This window comes from Carcharodon carcharias (assembly GCF_017639515.1).
Source record: "Carcharodon carcharias isolate sCarCar2 chromosome 35 unlocalized genomic scaffold, sCarCar2.pri SUPER_35_unloc_4, whole genome shotgun sequence".
NCBI lineage: Eukaryota > Metazoa > Chordata > Chondrichthyes > Lamniformes > Lamnidae > Carcharodon > Carcharodon carcharias.
This window is the reverse complement of record NW_024470720.1, coordinates 1,046,609-1,073,856: the sequence shown is the minus strand read 5'-3', so window position 1 is coordinate 1,073,856 and position 27,248 is coordinate 1,046,609. Positions and strand designations below refer to the sequence as shown.

Below are 27,248 nucleotides of genomic sequence, written 5' to 3'. Positions count from 1 at the left end.
GGGGGGGGGGGAGAAGAAGAGTTCCAGATTCCCGCTCCCCTTTGTGTGTAGATGTGCCTCCTGACGTCCCTCCCCTGAACGGTTCTGCCCCCCCCTTTCCTGGACCCCACCCGACACCCCAATTATCACCCTCACCCCCCGCCCCAGAAGTAATAGTTTCTATCGAATCCTTTGATCATCTTAAACCCCTCGATTAGATCAACCCCTTAACCTTTGACGCCCCTGTGCTTTTCCGTGCTAGTAATTGAACCCTTTCCGGCCCCGGTAATGTCCTATCCCATTCCATTCCACCCCGACAGCCAGCGACTTTCCCAGCTCGGCACCTTCTCGCGATGGTGGGGCCTCTCCCCCACCCCCCACCGGAAACCCCCTCCTCCTCCTCCGCCCTGCCCCTCCCCACCGACCCCCGACTCCCGGTCCGCCCAGGAAGCCCCCGACTCCCCGGTGGCTCCGCATCCCCGGGTACCTCTCAAGGGGGAAAATAAAAACAATAAGCGTCAGGCAAGGCCGGTAGAGGAGGGGGGGGGGGGTGCATCGGAGGGTCATCAGCCACCCCCACCCCCCTCTCCCGAAGCCCCTCGCTTACCGTCACGTCCCAGGGCCGGAAGAGGAATTGCCGGTTCAGGTTGGACTTCTCGATGGTGTCCATGTCGGTAACAGTGAGCTGTCCTCCCTCGCCGCAGGCCAGGCCGATCATGGCAAAGTTCTTCAGCAGCTCACAGCCGATGGCTCCGGCGCCGACCTACACACCCCCCCCCACACACACACACACACACACACACACACACACACACACAGAGCCAGAGATCAGTCATAGGCACCGCAAATGGGGGCAAGGGGATGCAGCTAGCTGCCAGGCCACACATATTCAAAAACCCTTTCTCTGCAACTCGCATCTCTCCCAGCGCCAGCAGGACTGGCATCCATCCTTCGGTGCCCAGGAAGTTGGGGGGGGTGGGGGGGGCGCGTCCCCTCTCGGGAATGGCTAGCAGCTTTAATCGGCCACTATTAAATTATTACATTACCATCACTGAATCCCTCCCACTATCAACATCCTGGGGGTTACCATTGACCAGAAACTGGACTGGACCCAGCCGTATAAACACTGTGGCTACGAGAGCAGGTCAGAGGCTGGGAATCCTGCAGAGAGTAACTCACCTCCTGACTCCCCCCAAAGTCTGTCCACCATCTACAAGGCACAAGTCAGGAGTGGGATGGGACACTCCCCACTTGCCTGGATGAGTGCGGCTCCCACAACACTCGAGGAGCTCAACACCATCCAGGACAAAGCAGCCCCCGCTTGATCGGCCCCCCATCTACAAACATTCACTCCCTCCACCACCGACGCACAGTGGCTGCAGTGTGTACCATCTACAAGATTCACTGCAGCAACTCGCCAAGGCTCCTTCGACAGCGCCGCCCAAACCCACCACCTCTACTATCTAGAAGGACAAGGGCAGCAGACACATGGGGAACACCATCACCTGCAAGTTCCCCTCCGAGCACCACTCACCATCCCGACTTGGAAATATATCGGCCGTTCCTTCACTGTCGCCGGGTCAAAATCCTGGAACTCCCTCCCTAACAGCACGGTGGGTGTACCTACACCACACGGGGACTGCAGCGGCTCAAGAAGGCGGCTCACACCCCCCACCTTCTCAAGGGGGGCAATTAGGGATGGGCAATAAACGCTGGGCCCAGCTAGCGACGCCCACATCCCATAAATGGATAAAATAAACTTCAGAGGGCAGGTTAAAAGTCAACCGCGTTGATATGGGGCTGCACTCATGTACAGGCCAGCCTGGGGAAAGGCAGTCAGTCTCTTCCCCTCAGAGAGAGTACCCAGGAGCCAGTGGGCGCTTAAAAACTACCTTCACGGTCACTTTCACGGACACCAATTCACTTTGGGAGGGACGTGGAGGGCCTCGGAGAGGGTGCGGAGGGAGGGAGATTTACCAGGACCGGTTCCCGGGGATGAGGGGGCTTCAGTTCATGGGGCGGGACTGGAGAAGCCGGGATTGTTCTCCTTCGAGCGGAGAGAAGGTTAAGGGGGATACCGACAGGATGGAAGACAACATCTCAAAAACAGATAGCCTGGGTCCACTGTGCCACTGCTTTTTGTGGGAGCTTGCTGGGCACAAATTGGCTGTTGAATTTGACACTCAAGGTGTCGGAAGGTCTCTTTAAAAGGGGAGGTTGGGATAAGCACATGTGGGAGAAAGGGACAGGGAGAGATCTTCTGGGATGGGCTGAAGTAGAGGTGGAGGAGGCTGGTGCGGAGCACGGGTTAGTTGGGCCTGTTCCTGATGACCAATGGGGTCGGAAGGGAAGCGGTTCCCTCGCTTGTGGTGCAAGGGAGGGGCCGCAACAGCTGTACTGGAGACCCATCTCCAAACACAAGTGTCACCCAGAGCCACCCCACCGCCCTCTCGAGGGGCAAGGCCACACCGCCGGCCGTTCTCCTGCGCGCCGCCCAGGTGTACTTACCAGGAAGTACTTCAGCTCGGCGAGTCTCTCCTGCATGGCAGTGCCAAACACCGCGATCTGCCCATCATAACGACAGTTCCTCTACGGGGAGAAAAAGGAGCAGGGATTTTACAACCACACAGCCAGGCGCGGGGTGGGGGGGGGTTGGTGGTGGTGGAGGCAGGACAGCCCAATCTGTGCGAAACCGACGAGGTTTCCCGGGAACGGCATCCGCGGGAAACACGGGAAATAAAGCCCCGAGTTCCTCTCCCTGCAGCATCAATGACCTGGCCACGGAAACAGTGCCAAAGTCACTTTCGAATGCAGGGCGCCCGCCGCGAGTCTCAGCCCGAGCCGAGGCAGCAACGCCAGCTTCCGCCTGCCCCCCAGCCCAGAGGGTACAACCCCGCCGGCCGCCTAGTCACCGGGCCTGGCGCTCTGGAGGGTCCTCCACCCTGGGCCAGGGACAGCCGTGAACCACCGGGCCCTTCCCTGGTACCGAGGTTACAACCCATTCCTGACGAACTCCCCACTCAGGGTGGTCAGGCCATGACTTCGAACCCCATCCCACACACCCCAACCCCCCACCGCCACCGCCCCACCCCCCCAACCACCAACCCTCTCCCTTACCCAGCCCGACCCACCTCCCAGTCCAGCGACTCGCACAGGGACTTACAAAGCTGCAGGTTTCAGCCGTGAGCGAGGCCTCGTCCTCCTCGGGTAGGCACTCCATCGCATCGAAGTACATCCACTGCATGATGGGCGTGAACTTGCCGGTACAAGACTGGGTGGAGGGGGGTGGGTAGAAAAAGGCACAAGAGAACAGGGTGTAAACACGTTGGAGGCGGTTAAGAGGAGGTTTACTAGACTGATACCCGGAGAGAGAGTGAGTTGTCTTGTGGGGAAAGGTTGGACAGACTGGGCTTGTTTCCACTGGAGTTTAGAAGAGTGAGGGGGGTGGGAGACGGCGTGACTTAATTGAGGTTTATAAGATCCTGAACGGCCTTGACGAGGTGGGTGCGGAAAGGATGTTTCCTCTTGTGGCTGAGTCCAGATCTTGGGTGGGTGGGTGGGGGGGGGCACTGGTTTAAAATTAGGGGTGGCCCAGAGATGAGGAGAGATTTTATTTCTCTCAGAGGGCTGTGCCGCTTTGGAACTCTCTGCCTCAGACGGTCAGGCAGGCGGTCAAACATGACCAGGAAGCCCGGCTGCATTTCCTGGGGACCGTCCATCACTGCGGCGTGGTCAGGGGTGAAACCACCAGGCTCTCTCCCTCTCTCTTTCGGGGCTTTCTGTAACTGGGGTGAGCTCTGAAGTTGACCTGAATGAGCTTCAGGCGGAGGGAGAGACTCAGGTGAGTGGAGGCGGAGGGAGAGACTCAGGTGAGTGCAGGTGGAGGGAGAGACCCAGGTGAGTGGAGGCGGAGGGAGAGACTCAGGTGAGTGCAGGTGGAGGGAGAGACCCAGGTGAGTGCAGGTGGAGGGAGACTCAGGTGAGTGCAGGTGGAGGGAGAGACTCAGGTGAGTGCAGGTGGAGGGAGAGACCCAGGTGAGTGCAGGTGGAGGGAGAGACCCAGGTGAGTGCAGGTGGAGGGAGAGACTCAGGTGAGTGGAGGCGGAGGGAGAGACCCAGGTGAGTGCAGGTGGAGGGAGAGACCCAGGTGAGTGCAGGTGGAGGGAGAGACTCAGGTGAGTGCAGGCGGAGGGAGAGACTCAGGTGAGTGGAGGCGGAGGGAGAGACTCAGGTGAGTGCAGGTGGAGGGAGAGACTCAGGTGAGTGCAGGTGGAGGGAGAGACCCAGGTGAGTGGAGGCGGAGGGAGAGACTATGGTGAGTGCAGGTGGAGGGAGAGACCCAGGTGAGTGCAGGTGGAGGGAGAGACTCAGGTGAGTGCAGGTGGAGGGAGAGACTCAGGTGAGTGCAGGTGGAGGGAGAGACTCAGGTGAGTGCAGGCGGAGGGAGAGACTCAGGTGAGTGCAGGCGGAGGGAGAGACTCAGGTGAGTGCAGGCGGAGGGAGAGACTCAGGTGAGTGCAGGTGGAGGGAGAGACCCAGGTGAGTGCAGGTGGAGGGAGAGACTCAGGTGAGTGCAGGTGGAGGGAGAGACCAAGGTGAGTGCAGGTGGAGGGAGAGACTCAGGTGAGTGCAGGTGGAGGGAGAGACTCAGGTGAGTGCAGGTGGAGGGAGAGACTCAGGTGAGTGCAGGTGGAGGGAGAGACTCAGGTGAGTGCAGGTGAAGGGAGAGACTCAGGTGAGTGCAGGTGGAGGGAGAGACTCAGGTGAGTGCAGGTGGAGGGAGAGACTCAGGTGAGTGCAGGTGGAGGGAGAGACTCAGGTGAGTGCAGGTGAAGGGAGAGACTCAGGTGAGTGCAGGCGGAGTGAGAGACTCAGGTGAGGGCAGGCGGAGGGAGAGACTCAGGTGAGGGCAGGTGGAGGGAGAGACTCAGGTGAGTGCAGGTGGAGGGAGAGACCCAGGTGAGTGCAGGCAGAGGGAGAGACTCAGGTGAGTGCAGGTGGAGGGAGAGACCCAGGTGAGTGCAGGTGGAGGGAGAGACCCAGGTGAGTGCAGGTGGAGGGAGAGACTCAGGTGAGTGCAGGTGGAGGGAGAGACCCAGGTGAGTGCAGGTGGAGGGAGAGACCCAGGTGAGTGCAGGTGGAGGGAGAGACTCAGGTGAGTGCAGGTGGAGGGAGAGACTCAGGTGAGTGCAGGTGGAGGGAGAGACTCAGGTGAGTGCAGGTGGAGGGAGAGACCCAGGTGAGTGCAGGTGGAGGGAGAGACCCAGGTGAGTGCAGGTGGAGGGAGAGACCCAGGTGAGTGCAGGTGGAGGGAGAGACTCAGGTGAGTGCAGGTGGAGGGAGAGACCCAGGTGAGTGGAGGCGGAGGGAGAGACTCAGGTGAGTGCAGGTGGAGGGAGAGACCCAGGTGAGTGCAGGTGGAGGGAGAGACTCAGGTGAGTGGAGGCGGAGGGAGAGACCCAGGTGAGTGCAGGTGGAGGGAGAGACCCAGGTAAATGCTGGCACAAGGGTCTATAATTCCGCCAGCCAGAGCCTCGCTGAGGGTCGGACTGCTCCTCCTGCCCACCCAGAACCCCCTACAGGGTCGCAGGTCACCCCACACATTCCCCCCCCCACCCTGGACAAACCACGTGAGTGGGGTTCGCTGGTACCTTCATCACTTCCTGTGCGGCCACCCCTCCGATGAAGGCGTTGATGGGAGCCAGGTCGCCGGCTGCTACGTAGGACAGCTTCCGGATCAGCCCCTCGTCCAGCTTCTCCAACCGGCTGCAGGCTGCAACCTTCTCGTTCACTCCCTTGGTCAGGTTCACCAGTTCCTCAGCATCTGCCTGGTGGGGAGGGGAAAGAGGAGAGAGAGGCTTTACGTCTGGGATGGATGCGGATCCTCTCCCCCTTCCCACAAACATACAGCCACGTCCCCCACCCACCGCCTCCCCCTCTCTTCTACTCCCCCCCCACCATACCGACCCCTCCCCCCCCCACCATACCGACCCCTCTCCACCCCCCCCACCATACCGACCCCTCCCCCCCACCATACCGACCCCTCTCCACCCCCCCCACCATACCGACCCCTCCCCCCCCACCATACCGACCCCTCTCCCCCCCCACCATACCGACCCCTCCCCCCCCACCATACCGACCCCTCTCCACCCCCCCACCATACCGACCCCTCTCCACCCACCATACCGACCCCTCTCCACCCCCACCATACCGACCCCTCTCCACCCCCCCACCATACCGACCCCTCTCCACCCACCATACCGACCCCTCTCCACCCCCACCATACCGACCCCTCTCCACCCCCCCCCACCATACCGACCCCTCCCCCCCACCATACCGACCCCTCCCCCCCCACCATACCGACCCCTCCCCCCCCACCATACCGACCCCTCTCCACCCCCCCACCATACCGACCCCTCTCCACCCACCATACCGACCCCTCTCCACCCACCATACCGACCCCTCTCCACCCACCATACCGACCCCTCCCCCCCACCATACCGACCCCTCCCCCCCACCATATCGACCCCTCCCCCCCCACCATACCGACCCCTCCCCCCCCACCATACCGACCCCTCTCCACCCACCATACCGACCCCACCCCCCCACCATACCGACCCCTCTCCACCCCCCCACCATACCGACCCCTCCCCCCCACCATACCGACCCCTCTCCACCCCACCATACCGACCCCTCTCCACCCCCCCCCCACCATACCGACCCCTCTCCACCCCCCCCCACCATACCGACCCCTCTCCACCCCCCCCCACCATACCGACCCCTCTCCACCCCCCACACCATACCGACCCCTCTCCACCCCCCCCACCATACCGACCCCTCCCCCCCACCATACCGACCCCTCTCCACCCCCCCCACCATACCGACCCCTCTCCACCCCCCACACCATACCGACCCCTCTCCACCCCCCACACCATACCGACCCCTCTCCACCCCCCACACCATACCGACCCCTCCCCCCCCACCATACCGACCCCGCCCCCCCCCCACCATACCGACCCCTCTCCACCCCACCATACCGACTCCTCCCACCCCACCATACCGACCCCTCTCCACCGCCCCCCACCATACCGACCCCTCCCCCCCACACCATACCGACCCCTCTCCACCGCCCCCCACCATACCGACCCCTCTCCACCGCCCCCCACCATACCGACCCCTCCCCCCCCACCATACCGACCCCTCCCCCCCACCATACCGACCCCTCCCCCCCCACCATACCGACCCCTCCCCCCCACCATACCGACCCCTCCCCCCCACCATACCGACCCCTCCCCCCCCCACCATACCGACCCCTCTCCACACCCCCCCACCATACCGACCCCTCTCCACCCCCCCCCCACCATACTGACCCCTCTCCACCCCCCCCCCACCATACCGACCCCTCTCCACCCCCCCCACCATACCGACCCCTCTCCACCCCCCCCACCATACCGACCCCTCCCCCCCACACCATACCGACCCCTCTCCACCCCCCCCACCATACCGACCCCTCTCCACCCCCCCCACCATACCGACCCCTCTCCACCCCCCCCACCATATCGACCCCTCTCCACCCCCCCCACCATACCGACCCCTCTCCACCCCCCCCACCATACCGACCCCCTCCCCCCCCACCATACCGACCCCGCCCCCCCCCCACCATACCGACTCCTCTCCACCCCACCATACCGACCCCGCCCCCCCCCCACCATACCGACTCCTCTCCACCCCACCATACCGACCCCTCCCACCCCACCATACCGACCCCTCTCCACCCCCCCCACCATACCGACCCCTCCCCCCCCACCATACCGACCCCGCCCTCCCCCCACCATACCGACCCCTCTCCACCGCCCCCCACCATACCGACCCCTCCCCCCCACACCATACCGACCCCTCTCCACCGCCCCCCACCATACCGACCCCTCTCCACCGCCCCCCACCATACCGACCCCTCCCCCCCCACCATACCGACCCCTCCCCCCCCACCATACCGACCCCTCCCCCCCCCACCATACCGACCCCTCTCCACCCCCCCCCACCATACCGACCCCTCTCCACCCCCCCCCCACCATACCGACCCCTCTCCACCCCCCCACCATACCGACCCCTCTCCACCCCCCCCCCACCATACCGACCCCTCTCCACCCCCCCACCATACCGACCCCTCTCCACCCCCCCCCACCATATCGACCCCTCCCCCCCCACCATACCGACCCCTCCCCCCCCACCATACCGACCCCTCTCCACCCCCCCCCACCATACCGACCCCTCTCCACCCCCCCCACCATACCGACCCCTCCCCCCCCCACCATACCGACCCCTCCCCCCCCCCCACCATACCGACCCCTCTCCACCCACCATACCGACCCCTCCCCCCCCACCATACCGACCCCTCCCCCCCACCATACCGACCCCTCCCCCCCCCACCATACCGACCCCTCTCCACCCCCCCCCACCATACCGACCCCTCTCCACCCCCCACCATACCGACCCCTCCCCCCCCCACCATACCGACCCCTCTCCACCCCCCCCCCACCATACCGACCCCTCTCCACCCCCCCCCCACCATACCGACCCCTCTCCACCCCCCCCCACCATACCGACCCCTCTCCACCCCCCCCACCATACCGACCCCTCTCCACCCCCAGCATACCGACCCCTCTCCACCCACCATACCGACCCCTCTCCACCCACCATAACCGACCCCTCTCCACCCCCCCCACCATACCGACCCCGCCCCCCCCCCCACCATACCGACCCCTCTCCACCCCACCATACCGACCCCTCTCCACCCCACCATACCGACCCCTCTCCACCCCCCCCACCATACCGACCCCTCCCCCCCCACCATACCGACCCCGCCCCCCCCCCCACCATACCGACCCCTCTCCACCCCACCATACCGACCCCTCTCCACCCCACCATACCGACCCCTCTCCACCCCCCCCACCATACCGACCCCTCCCCCCCCCACCATACCGCCCCCGCCCCCCCCCCCCCACCATACCGACCCCTCTCCACCCCACCATACCGACCCCGCCCCCCCCCCCACCATACCGACCCCTCTCCACCCCACCATACCGACCCCTCCCACCCCACCATACCGACCCCTCTCCACCCCACCATACCGACCCCTCCCACCCCACCATACCGACCCCTCTCCACCCCCCCCACCATACCGACCCCTCTCCACCCCCCCCACCATACCGACCCCTCCCCCCTCCACCATACCGACCCCTCCCCCACCCCACCATACCGACCCCTCCCCCCCCCACCATACCGACCCCTCCCCCCCCCCACCATACCGACCCCTCTCCACCCACCATACCGACCCCTCCCCCCCCACCATACCGACCCCTCTCCACACCCCCCCACCATACCGACCCCTCCCCCCCCCACCATACCGACCCCTCTCCACACCCCCCCACCATACCGACCCCTCCCCCCCCACCATACCGACCCCGCCCCCCCCACCATACCGACCCCGCCCCCCCCACCATACCGACCCCTCCCCCCCCCACCATACCGACCCCTCTCCACCCCACCATACCGACCCCTCTCCACCCACCCCCACCATACCGACCCCTCTCCACCGCCCCCCCACCATACCGACCCCGCCCCCCCCCCACCATACCGACCCCTCCCCCCCACACCATACCGACCCCTCCCCCCCACACCATACCGACCCCTCTCCACCGCCCCCCACCATACCGACCCCTCTCCACCGCCCCCCACCATACCGACCCCTCCCCCCCCACCATACCGACCCCTCTCCACTCCTCCCCACCATACCGACCCCTCTCCACCCCCCCCCACCATACCGACCCCTCCCCCCCACCATACCGACCCCTCTCCACCCCCCCCCACCATACCGACCCCTCTCCACCCCCCCCACCATACCGACCCCTCTCCACCGCCCCCCACCATACCGACCCCTCCCCCCCACCATACCGACCCCTCTCCACCCCCCCCACCATACCGACCCCTCCCCTTCCCCCCACACCGGCCCCTCTCCCGCCCACCGTACCTGATTCCTGGGCCTGGGCAGGTGGCCGTTTTTCTTGACAAACTCGTGCAGCGCCTGGAAGGCCAGGTGAAGCTGTGGGGGGTTCTCAAACTTGGCGAAGTCTGTCGTCACTATGTCCGGCTCGGCCAGCGATGCTTTTAAGGATTTCTGGAGGGGTGGGGGGAGAGAAATAAAGTCTGAGGTTAGCAGTGCCCACCAGGAACACTCTCCACGAGCAGTCAGCCAGCCCCGAGCTGTGTAGAATCAATCCTTTATACTCACAAAGCTCAGCTTCTTGGCCATTTTGACCTGAGTTACTATCCCTCCACGTATATAGTCAGAGAACGCCGAGGTGTCACAGATACTGAAAGTGTATGGACCTGTAACAGGAGAGAGAAGTGAAGGCGGTGCCGGACCGACCGATAACCCCTGGAGTCTGGAAGGAGGAGGTGATCTCGTTGAAACCGCTAAGATTCTGAAGGGGTTTGAAAGGGTCGATGCCGAGGGGCTGTTGCCCACCCCCGTCCCCCTTGCTGGAGGATCCAGAATACCGGGGTGGGGGGAGGTGGGTGGGGGTGGTCCACAGTCTCAGGGTCAGGGTCGGCCATTTTGGGCTCAGGGGAGGAGAGATTTCGTCGCTCGGAGGGGCCGGGAATTTTGGGAGTTCGCGACCCGAGGGGGGCCGAGTCGTCGGGAGCACATTCGAGACGGAGGGCGAGAGGTTTTCGGACACCGAGGGGATCGAGGGACAGGGCGGGGAAAGTGGAAGATAAACCATGGTCATATTGAACGGCTCAAGGGGCTGAATGGCCTCCTCCTGTTCCTGTGTAACAGGCCTGAGGGGGGCTGAATGGCCTCCTCCTGTTCCTATGTAACAGGCACAAAGGGGCGGGGGGGGGGGGCTGAATGGCCGGCTCCTGTTACTGTGTAACAGGCCCGAGAGGGGCTGAATGGCCTCCTGGTTCCTGTGTGACAGGCTTGAGAGGGGCTGAATGGCCTCCTCCTGTTCCTGTGTAACAGGCTCAAAGGGGAGAGGGGCTGAATGGCCTCCTCTTGTTCCTGTGTAACAGGCTCGAGAAGGGGCTGAATGGCCTCCTGGTTCCTGTGTAACAGGCTCTGGGAGAGGGATGGGGGGTGGGGGGGTTGCTCAAAGGCCTCCTGCCATCCCAGTAACGTCCCACTCGGCTGGACAGTTGCCTGGCTCACTGGCCCGCGACAGCAGGACCACCCACCTAACACCTTGATCTCCACCGGGTCACAGTTGTTGAGCTCCTTCATGCCCTGGATTTCGGTGAACATCACAAAGTCGCCGCTCTCAAAGCCGTGCCGAGCTTCATCCAGGCAGGTCACCACCCCGGGGTTGTCCTGAAAGGCAAAACGGTGCCAGGTGTTACCTCACGCCCACCAGGCCGGCGAGGGGAGGGGGGAGAGGAAATGACACAGGGCTTACCTTCGTCACCATGGAGATCATGGCGCTCAGCGGCTGCTCCCCGTTCATGTCCAACACGATCATCTCTGGGCCGAAGTCGCAGAAGAGTTGCCTGTGGTGGGGGGGGGGGAGGGGAGGCAAACACGATGGGTGCTTAGCGGCGGAAGCACTGAATCAGCCCCGGGGGGTGGGAGGGGGGGCAATGCCCAGGGGGTACTGGAGAACAAAACCTGGGGCGTCACGCAAGGCCCGACCGGGTTGCTGGACAAGCCGGGTTCAGGAGGCGGGGACGAAACCGGGAAGGGCGGCGAGCAGAAACGGGTCAGGTACCGAGCCGAGGGTGAGCTCCCTCTTCTCCTCCCCGCCTCGATCTCCTTCTTAAAAAGGTCACAATCGATCTGCTAACGCTCGCGTCCTTCTTGAAGCCAGCTCCACAAGGACTCCGGCAAAAACGCCTTTGACGGGCTGGACGCTGTGAGAGAGAGGCGAGGAGAAACACCCTTGAAATTGGGGGGGGTGGGGGGGCCCAGCCAATGACTCTCAACACCTCCCCGACCTCCCAACCAGTGAAGGGGAACGGACGCTTCTCCCCCAACCGAGGTTGCTACCCTCTACCCACTCTCCCCTCCCCCAGCGTCAGGTGGCACCCGCGGCCCCGATTGGGGGGGGGGGTGAAATAACACATCGCGCCGCTGTATGTGGGAGCTTGCTGTGCGCGGGTTGAGCTGCTGGGTTGCCCACGCTACCTCGGCCGGCGGTGGGGAGCGCTTTGGCGCCCTGAGGTGGGGGGTGGGGGGGGAGGCAGCGATTCTCTCCCCCACCCCCCGAGCTGTCCTGCGATCACGCACTCACCCAAACAGCCCCTTGGTGTCAGCGACGATGAACTTGATGCCTTTGCAGCGGCAGAACTGTCCCAGCCTCAGCTGCTCGTCCAGGCTGGAGTTGGTGAGCACCACCACCTTCGGGAGGAGAGAGAGAGAGGGGACAAGTGGTTCACTTTGCACTCAAGAGCCTGCGGTGCTGCACACTCACTCTGAGCGAGACCACCCCCCCACCACCCCCGGCCAATATCCTTCCATCAATGCCTCTCCACACAGACATTCGCACCTCCCAACCACACCACTGCCAGTATCTGCCCCACTCAGACATGAAGTGCGATGCACAGTTTGGCTCCTGGGTCTACCCCCCCACCTCTGGCACCACCACCACCACCAGTTGATTAACCCGGCCTCTGGAGCGACACACAAGGTCGGTTTGCCCTTTCTACCTGCACCAAAACCGTGGCGTTCAAAATCACGAGGGGTGGGAGGCCTCAATCGAGTAAGTAAGGAGAAAGTGGCCGTAGGGTCAGTAACCGGGGGGGGGGGGGGGGGGGGGGGGCACAGATTGAAGAGAATCGGTAAAAGATCCGGGTGGGGGGGGGGAGGAGGAGGAGATGAGGAGAATGTGTTTGACACAGCGAGTTGTGGTGATCTGGAAGGCGCTGCCTGAAAGGGCGGTGGAAGCAGATTCAATAGGAACCTTCAAAAGGTGGGGGGAATTGGAGAAATACTCGAAGTGGAAGAATTAAAGAGCTTGGAGGGGAGGTAGAGTGTGGGATTAACGGGATAGATCTTTCAAAGAGCCGGCACAAGCACGATGGGCTGAACAGCCTCCTCCTGTGCTGTGTTGTTCTATAACTGACCAGACAAATCGCTGGACAAGTTAACCTAATGCTCTACGCTTGACGTTTAGCCTTCAGGCTGTTAACGGGATGTCAGGGGCTTGGACGCTGGTCCGATGAGGCTGATTGGAAAGTGCCACAGGTGGGACACTGTCTCCACCGCTCTCCTCGCAAGTTCAGCTCACAGAAAGGCAGCCCTCACTTGGGGGGAGCGTCGGCTGGTCTGTCCTGTCCCACCCAGCAGAGCCGCACACCCAGAACGACAGCATCTCGGGGGCAAACCAGAGGAACCCGAGTGAGAATTCAACTCCTGCATGGGGTTTAAAGAGAAATACCTGACTCACCAACGATGGGGGAGCCGGTGGGGGAGATCGGTAGTTGGCTACATTATGTGTGTTGAGGGGGGGGGGGGGAGGAGGAGAGAGAGAGAGAGGGAGGAGCGAGAGAGAGAGGGAGGGAGGGAGGAGCGAGAGAGGGAGGGAGGGAGGAGCGAGAGAGAGAGGGAGGGAGGAGCGAGAGAGAGAGGGAGGGAGGAGCGAGAGAGAGGGGGAGGGAGGAGCGAGAGAGAGGGGGAGGGAGGAGCGAGAGAGAGGGGGAGGGAGGAGCGAGAGAGAGAGGGAGGGAGGAGCTAGAGAGAGAGGGAGGGAGGAGCGAGAAAGAGAGGGAGGGAGGAGCGAGAGAGGGAGGGAGGGAGGAGAGACAGAGGGAGGGAGGGAGGAGAGACAGAGGGAGGGAGGGAGGAGAGACAGAGGGAGGGAGGGAGGGAGGAGAGACAGAGGGAGGAGAGACAGAGGGAGGAGAGACAGAGGGAGGAGAGACAGAGGGAGGAGAGACAGAGGGAGGAGAGACAGAGGGAGGAGAGACAGAGGGAGGAGAGACAGAGGGAGGAGAGACAGAGGGAGGAGAGACAGAGGGAGGAGAGACAGAGGGAGGAGAGACAGAGGGAGGAGAGACAGAGGGAGGAGAGACAGAGGGAGGAGAGACAGAGGGAGGAGAGACAGAGGGAGGAGAGACAGAGGGAGGAGAGACAGAGGGAGGAGAGACAGAGGGAGGGAGGGAGGGAGGGAGGGAGGGAGGAGGGACAGAGGGAGGGAGGAAGGACAGAGGGAGGGAGGAAGGACAGAGGGAGAGAGGGAGGGGAGAGAGAGAGGGAGGGGAGAGAGAGAGGGAGGGGAGAGAGAGAGGGAGGGGAGAGAGAGAGGGAGGGGAGAGAGAGAGGGAGGGGAGAGAGAGAGGGAGGGGAGAGAGAGAGGGAGGGGAGAGAGAGAGGGAGGGGAGAGAGAGAGGGAGGGGAGAGAGAGAGGGAGGGGAGAGAGAGAGGGAGGGGAGAGAGAGAGGGAGGGGAGAGAGAGAGGGAGGGGAGAGAGGGGGAAGGAGGGAGGGAGGGAGGGAGGAGGGACAGAGGGAGGGAGGAGGGACAAGGGACAGAGGGAGGGAGGAGGGACAGAGGGAGGGAGGAGGGACAGAGGGAGGGAGGAGGGACAGAGGGAGGGAGGAGGGACAGAGGGAGGGAGGAGAGAGGGAGGGAGGGAAGAGAGAGGGAGGGAGGGAGGAGAAGGAGAGAGGGAGGAGAAGGAGAGAGAGGGAGGGAGGAGAAGAGAGAGAGACAGAAGAGAGAGAGGGAGGAGGAGAGAGAGAGGGAGGAGAAAGAGAGAGAGAGAGACAGGAGAGAGAGAGAGAGAGAGAGGAGAGAGAGAGAGGGAGGGAGAGAGGGACGGAGAGAGGGAGGGAGAGAGGGAGGGAGAGAGGGAGGGAGAGAGGGAGGGAGAGAGGGAGGGAGAGAGGGAGGGAGGGAGGGAGGGAGGAGAGAGGGGGAGGGAGGGAGGAGAGAGGGAGGGAGGAGAGAGGGAGGGAGGAGGGACAGAGGGAGGGAGGTAGAGAGAGGGAGGTAGAGAGAGAGGGAGGTAGAGAGAGAGGGAGGTAGAGAGAGAGGGAGGTAGAGAGAGAGGGAGGTAGAGAGAGAGGGAGGTAGAGAGAGAGAGAGGGAGGGAGGAGAGAGAGGGAGGAGAGAGAGGGAGGGAGCGAGGGAGGAGAGAGGGAGGAGAGAGAGGGAGGGAGGAGAGAAGGAGGGAGGGAGGAGAGAAGGAGGGAGGGAGGAGAGAAGGAGGGAGGGAGGAGAGAAGGAGGGAGGGAGGAGAGGAGGGAGGGAGGAGAGAAGGAGGGAGGGAGGAGAGAAGGAGGGAGGGAGGAGAGAAGGAGGGAGGGAGGAGAGGGAGGGAGAGAGGGAGGGAGAGAGGGAGGGAGGAGAGAGGGAGGGAGGAGAGAGGGAGGTAGAGAGAGAGGGAGGTAGAGAGAGAGGGAAGCAGGGAGGGAGGAGGGAAAGAGGGAGGGAGGAGGGAGAGAGGGAGGAGAGAGGGAGAGAGGGAGGAGAGAGGGAGGAGAGAGGGAGGAGAGATGGAGGAGAGAGGGATAGAGGGAGAGAGGAGAGAGTGAGGGAGGAGAGAGTGAGGGAGGGAGGGAGGAGAGAAAAGGGAGAGAAGTGAGAGAGGGAGGGAGGGAGGGAGGGAGGGAGGGAGGGAGGGAGGAGCGAGAGAGAGAGGGAGGGAGGAACGAGAGAGAGAGGGAGGGAGGAGCGAGAGAGAGAGGGAGGGAGGAGCGAGAGAGAGAGGGAGGGAGGAGCGAGAGAGGGGGGAGGGAGGAGCGAGAGAGAGAGGGAGGGAGGAGGGACAGAGGGAGGGAGGAGGGACAGAGGGAGGGAGGGAGGAGAGAGGGAGGGAGGGAGGAGAGAGAGAGGGAGTGAGGAGAGAGAGATGGAGGGAGGAGAGAGGGAGAGAGGAGAGAGGGAGTGAGGAGAGAGGGAGTGAGGAGAGAGGGAGGGAGGAGAGAGGGAGGGACAGAGGGAGGGAGGGACAGAGGGAGGGAGGGAGGAGGGACAGAGGGAGGGAGGGAGGAGGGTCAGAGGGAGGGAGGGAGGAGGGACAGAGGGAGGGAGGGAGGAGGGACAGAGGGAGGGAGGAGGGACAGAGGGAGGGAGGGAGGAGGGACAGAGGGAGGGAGGGAGGAGGGACAGAGGGAGGGAGGGACAGAGGGAGGGAGGGAGGGGAGAGAGAGAGGGAGGGGAGAGAGAGAGAAGGAGGGAGGGAGGGAGGGAGGAGAGAGGGAGGGAGGAGAGAGGGAGGGAGGAGAGAGGGAGGGAGGAGGGACAGAGGGAGGGAGGGAGGAGAGAGAGAGGGGGAGGAGGGAGAAGAGAGAGGGAGGGAGGTAGAGAGAGAGGGAGGTAGAGAGAGAGGGAGGTAGGAGAGAGAGGGAGGGAGAGAGGGAGGGAGGGAGAGAGGGAGGGAGGGAGGAGAGAAGGAGGGAGGGAGGAGAGAAGGAGGGAGGGCGGAGAGGGAGGTAGAGAGAGAGGGAGGTAGAGAGAGAGGGAAGCAGGGAGGGAGGAGGGAGGGAGGGAGGAGAGAGAGGGAGGAGAGAGGGAGGAGAGAGGGAGGAGAGAGGGAGGAGAGAGGGAGGGAGGGAAGGAGGAGAGAGGGAAGGAGGAGAGAGGGAGGGAGGGAGGAGGGAGGGAGGGAGGAGGGAGGGAGGGAGGAGGGAGGGAGGGAGTGGGAGGGAGGGAGGAGGTGAGAGGGAGAGAGAGGTAGAGAGAGATGGAGGGAGAGGGAGGAGGAGGAAGGGGAGAGAGGGAGGGAGGGGGGAGAGAGGGAGGGAGGGGGGAGAGAGGGAGGGAGGGAGGAGAGAGGGAGGGAGGAGAGAGAGAGGGTGGGAGGAGAGAGGGAGGGAGGAGAGAGGGAGGGAGGAGAGAGAGGGAGGGAGGAGAGAGAGAGAGAGGGAGAGAGAGAGAGAGGGTGGGAGGGAGGAGGGAGGGAGGAGGGAGGGAGGGAGGAGGGAGGGAGGGAGGAGAGAGGGAGGGAGAGAGGGAGGGAGGGAGGGAGAGAGGGAGGAGAGAAGGAGGGAGAGGAGAGGGGGAGAAGGAAGGAGGTGAGTGAGCAGGGGAAGAGAGCAGGGTTGGGGAGAGTGAGAGAGCAGATGGGGGATGGGAAGAGAGAGAGAGCAGGTGGGGGAGGGAGAATATCAGTTCTCTATTGCCACCTCAAACCCATGCCCTCCCCCAGACGGTGATCTGGAAAGAGGGTACCCCCCCCCCGCCCCCCAACGCGACCCTCTGAAACCCTGCTCTCCTAGCTTGAGGCAGGCGGTTCAATGGTTCCCGAGCCCTTGGCTTCACCCACCTGAAACTGCTGCACGTACTCCTCAGTCAGCTCTCCGGTGTAGGCTGTCACTGGCACGTAGGTGTTCAACTCCGCTAGCCTGGGCTGGGACACCTCAGCCCTGTTCTTCGAGAGGTCGGCTTCACTGAGGTAGAACTGTCGAGGGAGCGGGGGGTGGGGGAACGGAAGCACAACGAGGCGAAGTTAGCGCCGACCCCCAAACAGACACAACCGCGCCGGTTACTGCGTTACAGCTCTTCCCGGAGGCGCGGACGCCGGGGTCTCCTCTGGAAGATAAACCTCTCTCGCCTCCTTCGGGCTGAGCGATGGACGCTGACCAGGCACGGGTGGGGGGGGTGGGGGGACAGAAACCGGCTGGATTTAAAGCCACGGGCGCCTCCTGGTCACCCCCGGCAGCACTCGGTTTCTGCGTCAGCGACTCCGAGGTGTGAACCTGCGCCGACCTTTCCGCTCGCTCGCTCCCGCCCTCCCTCCTAACACCACCTCAGGCACACCCCCCACCCCCCCACCCCAAACAAAATACTGGTGCAAAGTGAAGCAAAAGGTGAGACTGCTCTTCTAAAAGCCTCCCCCCCGCCATCCCGGCCAACCACCAAACGTGCCTCTTTACAGCTCCACAACACTGGGCTGCCCCACCCGGGTTAACAGGGCGCTGGAACCGGGCGGGTTTCCCGACGCCAGTGTTGGAGACGCAAGTGCCAAGCCTCCACCTGCCCGCCGGTCAGCACGGGTAGTTTAGCACTGGGAGAGGAGAGGGGGGGCGGGGGGGGAAGAGAAACGACCCACCTGGGAGGACAGGTCCACCCACTCTGCAACACCCTGGTCGTGGATAGTCACAGTCTTCACACCGCCCAGTATGACATTCTTGGCGATCTCCAAACCCAGGCCACGCATGCCCGATATCAAGATGTTAGCATTCTGCATGCGCTTCATAGCCTCGTAACCAAGGACGTACCTGCAAGTCAAAGGCACACATGAGGGAGTTTCCCAAACCTCGGGGGGGAGTTTGGCAGGAGGCGAAGCTGGGGAGGGAGGTGGAACTGAAGATAACAGACAGGGAGGAAGAGTTTAAGGCTCAGTTGGGTGCCGTGATCCCAGCGTCAGGCGCCCCCTGCTTCAATCCCAGGTTTGTGGCTTCCTCAACAAATACGGAACCGCACTTTGGGAAGGATGTGGAGGGACTCGGAGGGGGTGCGGAGGGAGGGAGATTTACCAGGACCGGTTCCCGGGGATGAGGGGACTTCAGTTCATGTGGAGTGTTTGGAGGAGCCGGGATTGTTCTCCTTAGAGCGGAGAAGGTTAAGGTGGAGATTGAATCGAGGCGTTCAGAATCACGAGGGGGGTTTGGATCGAGTCAATAAGGAGAAAGTGTTTCCAGTGGCAGGAGGGTCGGTAACCAGAGGTGGGGGGGAGGGGGGACACAGATTGAAGAGAATCGGTAAAAGATCCAGACGAGGGGAGATGAGGAGAATGTGTTTGACACAGCGAGTTGTGGTGATCTGGAAGGCGCTGCCTGAAAGGGCGGTGGAAGCAGATTCAATAGGAACGTTCAAAAGGGGAGAATCAGAGAAATACTCAAAGGTGAAACATTCACAGGGTGTGGGGGGGGGGGGAGAGAATGGGATTAATTGGATAGATCTTTCAAAGAGCCAGCACAAGCACGATGGGTGGAATGGCCTCCTTCTGTGCTGTAAGAAGCAGCTCCTGCAATGTCGGGAAAGTGCTCCTCGGTACTTGAGAGGGCAGCGTGTACGCCAGAGATGAAGAGCATCTCCAAAAGGAGCAGTGGGGTTAAGTCACTGTTGCCAATGGCGGTGTTCGAGGTGATCTGGCAGGATACTGGCTGTCCTCAAGGCATCTCGCACAAGGGGACTGACAATGTGGCAAACTGCAGTTCCCTCAGGATCGAGCACAGTACAGATCCGTGCACACTGGCCCACCCCAGGGTAAAGCTTCAATCGCTGGCGCCTCCCACGCCAGACTCCCACTGACATCAGCCCAGCGTTCAGGTGAGTAGCTGTTCAAAGAAAGCACTGTCACTCACAGCTGCCTGGAATACAGGCCCTCGTCGATCTCCGCATCATTTCCATTCTTGGCCATTCCCTGAAATTAAACAGAGATGTGGATCAGCTTCAAATCAGACTCTCCCCCCAGCATGGGGTTAGATACAGAGTAAAGCTCCCTCTACACCGTCCCCATCAAACACTGCCAGGACAGGTACAGCACGGGGTTAGATACAGAGTAAAGCTCCCTCTACACTGTCCCCATCAAACACTCCCAGGACAGGTACAGCACGGGGTGAGATACAGAGTAATGCTCCCTCAACACCGTCCCCATCAAACACTCCCAGGACAGGTACAGCACGGGGTGAGATACAGAGTAAATCTCCCTCAACACCGTCCCCATCAAACACTCCCAGGACAGGTACAGCACGGGGTTAGATACAGAGTAAAGCTGCCTCTACACTGTCCCCATCAAACACTCCCAGGACAGGTACAGCACGGGGTTAGATACAGAGTAAAGCTCCCTCTACACTGTCCCCATCAAACACTCCCAGGACAGGTACAGCACGGGGTTAGATACAGAGTAAAGCTCCCTCTACACTGCCCCTATCAAACACTCCCAGGACAGGTACAGCACGGGGTTAGATACAGAGTAAAGCTCCCTCTACACCTTCCCCATCAAACACTCCCAGGACAGGTACAGCACGGGGTTAGATACAGAGTAAAGCGCCCTCTACACTGTCCCCATCAAACACTCCCAGGACAGGTACAGCACGGGGTTAGATACAGAGTAAAGCTCCCTCTATACTGTCCCCATCAAACACTCCCAGGACAGGTACAGCACGGGGTTAGATACAGAGTAAAGCTCCCTCTATACTGTCCCCATCAAACACTCCCAAGGGCAGGGTTAGATACAGAGTAAAGATCCCCTCTAAACTGTCCTAAACACACCCAATACGAATTCACCTGGCACCTTTACCCTCTCAGATAGCTCTCTGGAGAATCGCAGCCGTGTGAAAGCCAGCTCCCCCTTCTAAAGAGGAATTGTGACCCTTGAATGCCTCTGGGGGGGGGGGGTCAGGTGTTACTCCCTCAACCAACGCTGCACGGCAGAGCGAAAGGGCAGGGAGGGAATTTGCAACCAGGAAGTCAGACAAAGAACAGTACACTGGGAGCACTGGTGCGTGCCTGAGTCCGAAGTTGAGTGACTCATAGTTTTTAATGCAAGTAATGGCCGATGACTCATGATCCAATTTGAGGCAGTCACATCAAACCAATGCCTGGTGATAAGCTTCTAAACTCTCCTCCCTCTCCTTCCGAAGGTCCTGACTCACCCCTTGGCTACAGGAGGCACAGCCCAGCGTCCTCCAGCTACAACGAAGAAACAAAAGGGTTGCTCCGTCAAGGGGGGTAGGGACGGGACGGGAAAGATAGAGGATCTATCTCAAGGTGCCCGTGCACCAGAATTCCAGTGAGGGTCAGCATCACCTTCCACGTTGAGGGTCCCACAGGAGTCCGGAAGGGCTGAGCAGGCCGGACAAGACCTTGTGGCTTCCCCCCACTTTCCTACTAGCTCTCCCCAGCTTTCAGCCCCTCTCTCCACCCACCCTCCCGCCAAACACAGGGGCCCAGCTCTTTACCTTTATTCTGAAGGTCCCCGCTATGCCCCCACCAGCCACCTCCTCCCCCTGCCCCTGCCCTGGCGTGTACCCTGATCTCTCCGACGGTGGCGCCTGTACCAGCAGCGCGGGCTCGAACATGGCGGCAAGCTGAACGCGGCTTCTTCTATCCCCCCTCCCACCCCACCCCAAACCCCATGCCCGGGGAGCACTCACGTTAGCAGGAGTGGCAGGGGATTCAGTCCGCAGGGAGTTGACGGAGGAGCAGTTGGAAGCAGTCTTCGATTCTGTTGCAGAGATGGACACACGGCGCTTCTTCGAAAGCGGCGAGCTGGACATCTACGGGGGGGGGGGGGGGGGGGGGGGGGGGGGAAGGGTGTGGGGGGGGGGGGTGGGTGGGGAGAGAACAAGAATCAAGAGTTAACATGGGATGGGATTACTCACAATTCAGCCATGGAGCTGCTTCCCTTCCCAGCCACATACAAACACGCAAACCAACACCGGTGACAGAAAGGCTCTGCCCACAGAACAGGGCGGAGGTTATTTCCCCAAACGTGGCTCCGTCTCAGCCCCCAATCCGGAATCCTCCTGCCTCACGTCACGGTGACGCACCACAGGACCCGCTGACTGCAGGGCTGCCAGGCTTCCCAATGGTGCAACTCCGTTATCCAAACATGCACAGGGAAACGAGGCCATGCCCAGCACAGAACCCGGCCATTCTGGCACTGAAGGTGGCAGGGGCAGGTTAGTAAGGCAGTTCAGAAAGCACGAGGGATCCCGGACTTTAGAAACACTGGCACACAGTGTAATGCAATGAGGTGGTGCCAAACCCTCCTAAATCACCGTTCAGGCCCTGGGAGTATGGCACCCAATACTAGGCACTGACCCTCCGACAGTGCGGCGCTCCCTCAGCACTGACCCTCCGACAGCGCGGCGCTCCCTCAGCACTGACCCTCCGACAGTGCAGCGCTCCCTCAGCACTGACCCTCCGACAGTGCGGCGCTCCCTCGGCACTGACCCTCCGACAGCGCGGCACTCCCTCAGCACTGACCCTCCGACAGTGCGGCGCTCCCTCAGCACTGACCCTCCGACAGTGCGGCGCTCCCTCAGCACTGACCCTCCGACAGTGCGGCACTCCCTCAGCACTGACCCTCCGACAGTGCGGCGCTCCCTCAGCACTGACCCTCCAACAGCGCGGCGCTCCCTCAGCACTGACCCTCCGACAGCGCGGCGCTCCCTCAGCACTGACCCTCCGACAGTGCGGCGCTCCCTCAGCACTGACCCTCCGACAGCGTGGCGCTCCTTCAGCACTGACCCTCCGACAGCACGGCGCTGTCTCAGCACTGACCCTCCGACAGTGCGGCACTCCCTCAGCACTGACCCTCCGACAGTGCGGCGCTCCCTCAGCACTGACCCTCCGACAGCGTAGCGCTCCCTCAGCACTGACCCTCCGACAGTACGGCGCTCCCTCAGCACTGACCCTCCAACAGTACGGCGCTCCCTCAGCACTGACCCTCTGACAGTGCGGCACTCCCTCAGCACTGACCCTCCGACAGCGCGGCGCTCCCTCAGCACTGACCCTCCGACAGTGCGGCGCTCCCTCAGCACTGACCCTCCGACAGCGCGGCGCTCCCTCGGCACTGACCCTCCGACAGTGCGGCGCTCCCTCAGCACTGACCCTCCGACAGCGCGGCGCTCCCTCAGCACTGACCCTCCGACAGTGCGGCGCTCCCTCAGCACTGACCCTCCGACAGCGTGGCGCTCCTTCAGCACTGACCCTCCGACAGCACGGCGCTGCCTCAGCACTGACCCTCCGACAGTGCGGCACTCCCTCAGCACTGACCCTCCGACAGTGCGGCGCTCCCTCAGCACTGACCCTCCGACAGCGTAGCGCTCCCTCAGCACTGACCCTCCGACAGTACGGCGCTCCCTCAGCACTGACCCTCCAACAGTACGGCGCTCCCTCAGCACTGACCCTCTGACAGTGCGGCGCTCCCTCAGCACTGACCCTCCGACAGCGCGGCGCTCCCTCAGCACTGACCCTCCGACAGCGCGGCGCTCCCTCAGCACTGACCCTCCGACAGTGCGGCGCTCCCTCAGCACTGACCCTCCCACAGTGCGGCGCTCCCTCAGCACTGACCCTCCGACAGTGCGGCGCTCCCTCAGCACTGACCCTCCCACAATGCGGCGCTCCCTCAGCACTGACCCTCCGACAGTGCGGCGCTCCCTCAGCTGTATGTGATTCCCAAGTTGGCACAGATGAGACTGCTCTCAAAAAATAACACCAACTCCCATATCAAACAACTGGGTGGACGCTGAACGCTCTGTGCACTGTTCACTCTGTGCAGGCCAGCAGCTGCCTGCACTGCAGTCCCATAACACACAAACACCTTGGAGGTGGTGAATAAATAGATTCACAAGGACGATAGGAGAAGGGAAAGGTTATAACTATCGGGAAAGATTGAACAGGCCGGGCCTCTTGTCTCTGGAAAAGAGGAGGCTGGGGGGGGGGGGGGGGGGGGGGGGGTGACCTGATTGACCTCTTTCAAATATCGGAGGGGGTTTTGATAGGGTCGACGTGGAGAAGATGTTTCCACTTCTGGGGGAGGAGGGGAGACCAGAACTAGGGGGCCATCAATTTAAAACAGTCACTAATAAATTCAATCGGGGGGGGGGGGGGGGGTGGAATTCAGGAGAAAGGTCTTTACCCAGAGAGTGGGGAGAATGTGGAACTCGTTCCCAGAGGGAGGGGTCGAGGTGAATCGTGTCGATGTGTTTAAGGGGTGGGGGGTGGTGGGTGGATAAACACACGAGGGGGAAAGGGATGGAAAGATATGAGGAGATGAAGAGGGAATGGGAGGAGGCTGGTGCGGAGCAGGAATGTCAGCAGGGAGCAGAGAGGCCGAATGGCCTGCTCCTGTGCTGGACGTGGTCTGATTTCCCTGCACAAGTTTGGACCCGGGAAAGGGAAGGCGAGGAAGTGAGGAGGGCAGCTCCAGTCTGACACTAAACGACTGATGAGACAAAACTGGGCACTGGAGGGAGGGAGGGAGAGAGAGAGCGAGAGAGATGTAAATAAGATATGAAACGCAGCTTAAAGCCAACAGGGTGGATGTTTGATTTTGCACAGACTGCCGGCCAGAGTAACTGTTATAAAATGCGCTAATGCAGGGGGCTGGAAATTAGACTAAAAGGAAATAGCTGCTCACAACACTCCCTGCTAAATAATTAACTCGAGCCAGGATTAGGAGCTAATGGCTTCAATCAAGGACTGAGAGGTGCGGGTTATTAAAGGCTCCAACCCCGCTGCCATTTTAAAAAGAGGCACCAACATACTCCACCGGTGGGAGCGTCACTCGCTTTCCCCAGTCCCTACAATTCCACACAGCCAGAGATGGAGCAAATCCTCATTCCCCCCACTCCAACCCCCCACCCCCCACCACCACCACCTCCCTTCCACCTTGCGAAGAGCGGGGCCTCACCCGGGGCGGGGTGCGTAGTTGACCCCAAGAGCAGGGAGCCTGCACGCCGCACTCGTCAAACAGAAATAGCAAAGCCATGAGCGCTAATAAAGCTACACAGTTATTGTTAAAATTCCAGTCCGCGCTGGAACGGCAAAAGAACAAGTTAGGTTCAACAGGGCCAATGCTCGCATCTCCAGAAAAGAGGCCGGGGGTGGGGGGGGGGGGGGGTGACCTGATCGAGCTCTTTAAAATGATGGAGGGGGTTTCGATAGGGTCGAGGTAGAGAAGATGTTTCCAATTGTTGTGTGGGGGGGGGGGGAGAAACGTTTTTTTACCCAGAGAGCGGGGAGAATGTGGAACTCGCTCCCACAGGGAGGGGTCGAGGTGAATCTTGTTGATGTGTTTAAGGGCTAAAGGGGATTGGAGGAGGTTACAGAGATAGGGAGGGTTGTCGGGGCTGGAGGAGGTTACAGAGATAGGGAGGGTTGTAGGGGCTGGAGGAGGTTACAGAGATAGGGGTGTAGGGGCTGGAGGAGGTTACAGAGATAGGGAGGGTTGTAGGGGGCTGGAGGAGGTTACAGAGATAGGGAGGGTTGTAGGGGCTGGAGGAGGTTACAGAGATAGGGAGGGTTGTAGGGGCTGGAGGAGGTTACGGAGATAGGGAGGGTTGTAGGGGCTGGAGGAGGTTACAGAGATAGGGAGGGGTGTAGTGGCTGGAGGAGGTTACAGAGATAGGGAGGGTTGTAGGGGCTGGAGGAGGTTACAGAGATAGGGAGGGTTGTAGGGGCTGGAGGAGGTTATAGAGATAGGGAGGGGTGTAGGGGGCTGGAGGAGGTTACAGAGATAGGGAGGGTTGTAGGGGCTGGAGGAGATTAAGTGGGAAGCTGGATAAACATGAGGAAGAGAGGAATAGGATGATATGGGGAGAGGAGGGGATGGAGAGGGGGCGGGAGGAGGTTCATGTGGGGTCAGAAACACTAGCACAAAGCAGAGGGGTTGAATGGCCAGTTTCTGGGCAGTGAATCGTGTACATAAAACTCACCGGCTACCCTTGGAGTTAAGGAGTTAAACAGGGTGTAAAAACCTGCCCAAAGGGCCAAATGGAAAAGATGGGAGGGGTGTGGGGCAAGGCTCCAGCTTGGCGGGGAGCAGAATACTCGGCCTGAGGTGGTGAGGGAAAGCCATTCCATAAATCATTTTAAAAGGGGACTGGACAGGGAGTTGGGAACAAGGAGCCTGCAGGGATGTAGGCAAAGCAACTCAGCACAATGATTCACTCAGGGCTGCTCCACTCCCTTAACAGTGCCAGAAGCTTGCGCTAGAATCAAATATGGAAAGCGGTGAGGCAAAGTGAGTCAGGGATAACGAGTTCAGCCAGTGATGTGCCGGGAAACGCTGTAGGCCAAGCGATGATGTAGCAGCCACTACACCTGTCCCCGGGGGGCATGTTTACATCGAGGTACTGAAAGACTGCAATGGAATCAATCTGCCTCACCGGCTCAGTAACACGATAGCCAAACCTAGCAGCGCTGCGGCACACTGTCCAATTAACAGACAGTTTGGCTTATGTCAGGGGGTATGGGAACAGGGGAGGAAAGGAGGAGGGAGAGAGGGAGGGAGGGGAGGGAGGAAGGAGGGGAGGGAGGAAGGAGGGGAGGGAGGAAGGAGGGGAGGGAGGAAGGAGGGGAGGGAGGAAGGAGGGGAGGGAGGAAGGAGGGGAGGGAGGAAGGAGGGGAGGGAGGAAGGAGGGGAGGGAGGAAGGAGGGGAGGGAGGAAGGAGGGGAGGGAGGAAGGAGGGGAGGGAGGAAGGAGGGGAGGGAGGAAGGAGGGGAGGGAGGAAGGAGGGGAGGGAGGAAGGAGGGGAGGGAGGAAGGAGGGGAGGGGAGGAAGGAGGGGAGGGGAGGAAGGAGACGAAGGGGGGAGGGAGAGGAAGGGGGAGGGAGAGGAAGGGGGAGGGAGAGGAAGGGGGAGGGAGAGGAAGGGGGAGGGAGAGGAAGGGGGAGGGAGAGGAAGGGGGGAGGGAGAGGAAGGGGGAGGGAGAGGAAGGGGGAGGGAGAGGAAGGGGGAGGGAGAGGAAGGGGGAGAGAGAGGAAGGGGGAGAGAGAGGAAGGGGGAGAGAGAGGAAGGGGGAGGGAGAGGAAGGGGGGAGGGAGAGGAAGGGGAGAGGGAGAGGAAGGAGGGGAGGAAAGGGAGAGGAGGGGAGGGAGAGGAGGGGAGGGAGGGGAGGAGAGGGGAGGGAGGGAGGGGAGGGAGGGGAGGGAGGGAGGAGGGAGGGAGGGAGGAGGGAGGGAGGGAGGAGGAGGGAGGGAGGAGGGAGGAGGGAGTGGAGGGAGGAGGAGGGAGGAGGGAGGAGGGGAGGAGTGAGGGAGGGAGGAGGAGGGAGGAGGAGGTAGGGAGGTGGGAGGGTTGAGGGAGGAGGGAGGGGAGGGAGGAGGGAGGGAGGGAAGGAGGGAGGGAGGAAGGAGGGAGGGAGGAAGGAGGGAGGGAGGAAGGAGGGAGGAGGAGGAAGGAGGGAGGGAGGAAGGAGGGAGGGGGGAGGGAGGAAGGAGGGAGGGAGGGAAGGAGGGAGGGAGGGAAGGAGGGAAGGAGGAAGGGAGGGAAGGAGGGTAAGGGAGGGAGGGAAGGAGTGAGGGAGGGAAGGAGGAGGAGGGAGGGAAGGAGGGAGGGAAGGAGGGAGGGAAGGAGGGAGGGAGGGTAAGGGAGGGAGGGAAGGAGGGTAAGGGAGGGAGGGAAGGAGGGTAAGGGAGCGAGCAAGCAAGCAGCTTGGGTTTACGACACACTGGACACCACCACCACCCTGTGCCTATTGGGTCTTGCTGAGCAGCTGCACTGTTTCAGACAATTTAAAACAGAAAGCACTGCAAAAACTCAGCAGGTCTGGCAGCATCTGTGGAGAGAGAAACAAGAGGTAACGTT

At 61.9% G+C, this 27,248-nt stretch overlaps 1 protein-coding gene and 1 non-coding gene across 10 annotated transcripts in view; both read right to left on the bottom strand.

Moving 5' to 3' along the window:
* LOC121274248 overlaps positions 1-27,248 on the bottom strand; it is a 110,491-nt gene that overhangs the window by 76,203 nt on the left and 7,040 nt on the right. For all 9 annotated transcript variants that reach the window (XM_041181447.1, XM_041181446.1, XM_041181450.1 and 6 more), the window contains exons 2-14: positions 21,085-21,207; positions 19,291-19,349; positions 18,033-18,201; positions 17,247-17,381; positions 12,270-12,376; positions 11,439-11,529; positions 11,221-11,353; positions 10,271-10,368; positions 10,010-10,156; positions 5,631-5,807; positions 3,143-3,250; positions 2,488-2,568; positions 587-742 (exon numbers count right to left, since the gene is read on the bottom strand). In XM_041181447.1, coding sequence (XP_041037381.1) covers positions 587-742; positions 2,488-2,568; positions 3,143-3,250; positions 5,631-5,807; positions 10,010-10,156; positions 10,271-10,368; positions 11,221-11,353; positions 11,439-11,529; positions 12,270-12,376; positions 17,247-17,381; positions 18,033-18,201; positions 19,291-19,349; positions 21,085-21,207 — 1,584 coding nt within the window. The remainder of the gene's footprint in view (positions 1-586; positions 743-2,487; positions 2,569-3,142; positions 3,251-5,630; positions 5,808-10,009; positions 10,157-10,270; positions 10,369-11,220; positions 11,354-11,438; positions 11,530-12,269; positions 12,377-17,246; positions 17,382-18,032; positions 18,202-19,290; positions 19,350-21,084; positions 21,208-27,248) is intronic.
* Positions 2,663-2,795, bottom strand: LOC121274250. Its single transcript, XR_005942241.1, has one exon. It is a non-coding gene; the product is annotated as a small nucleolar RNA SNORA71 (small nucleolar RNA).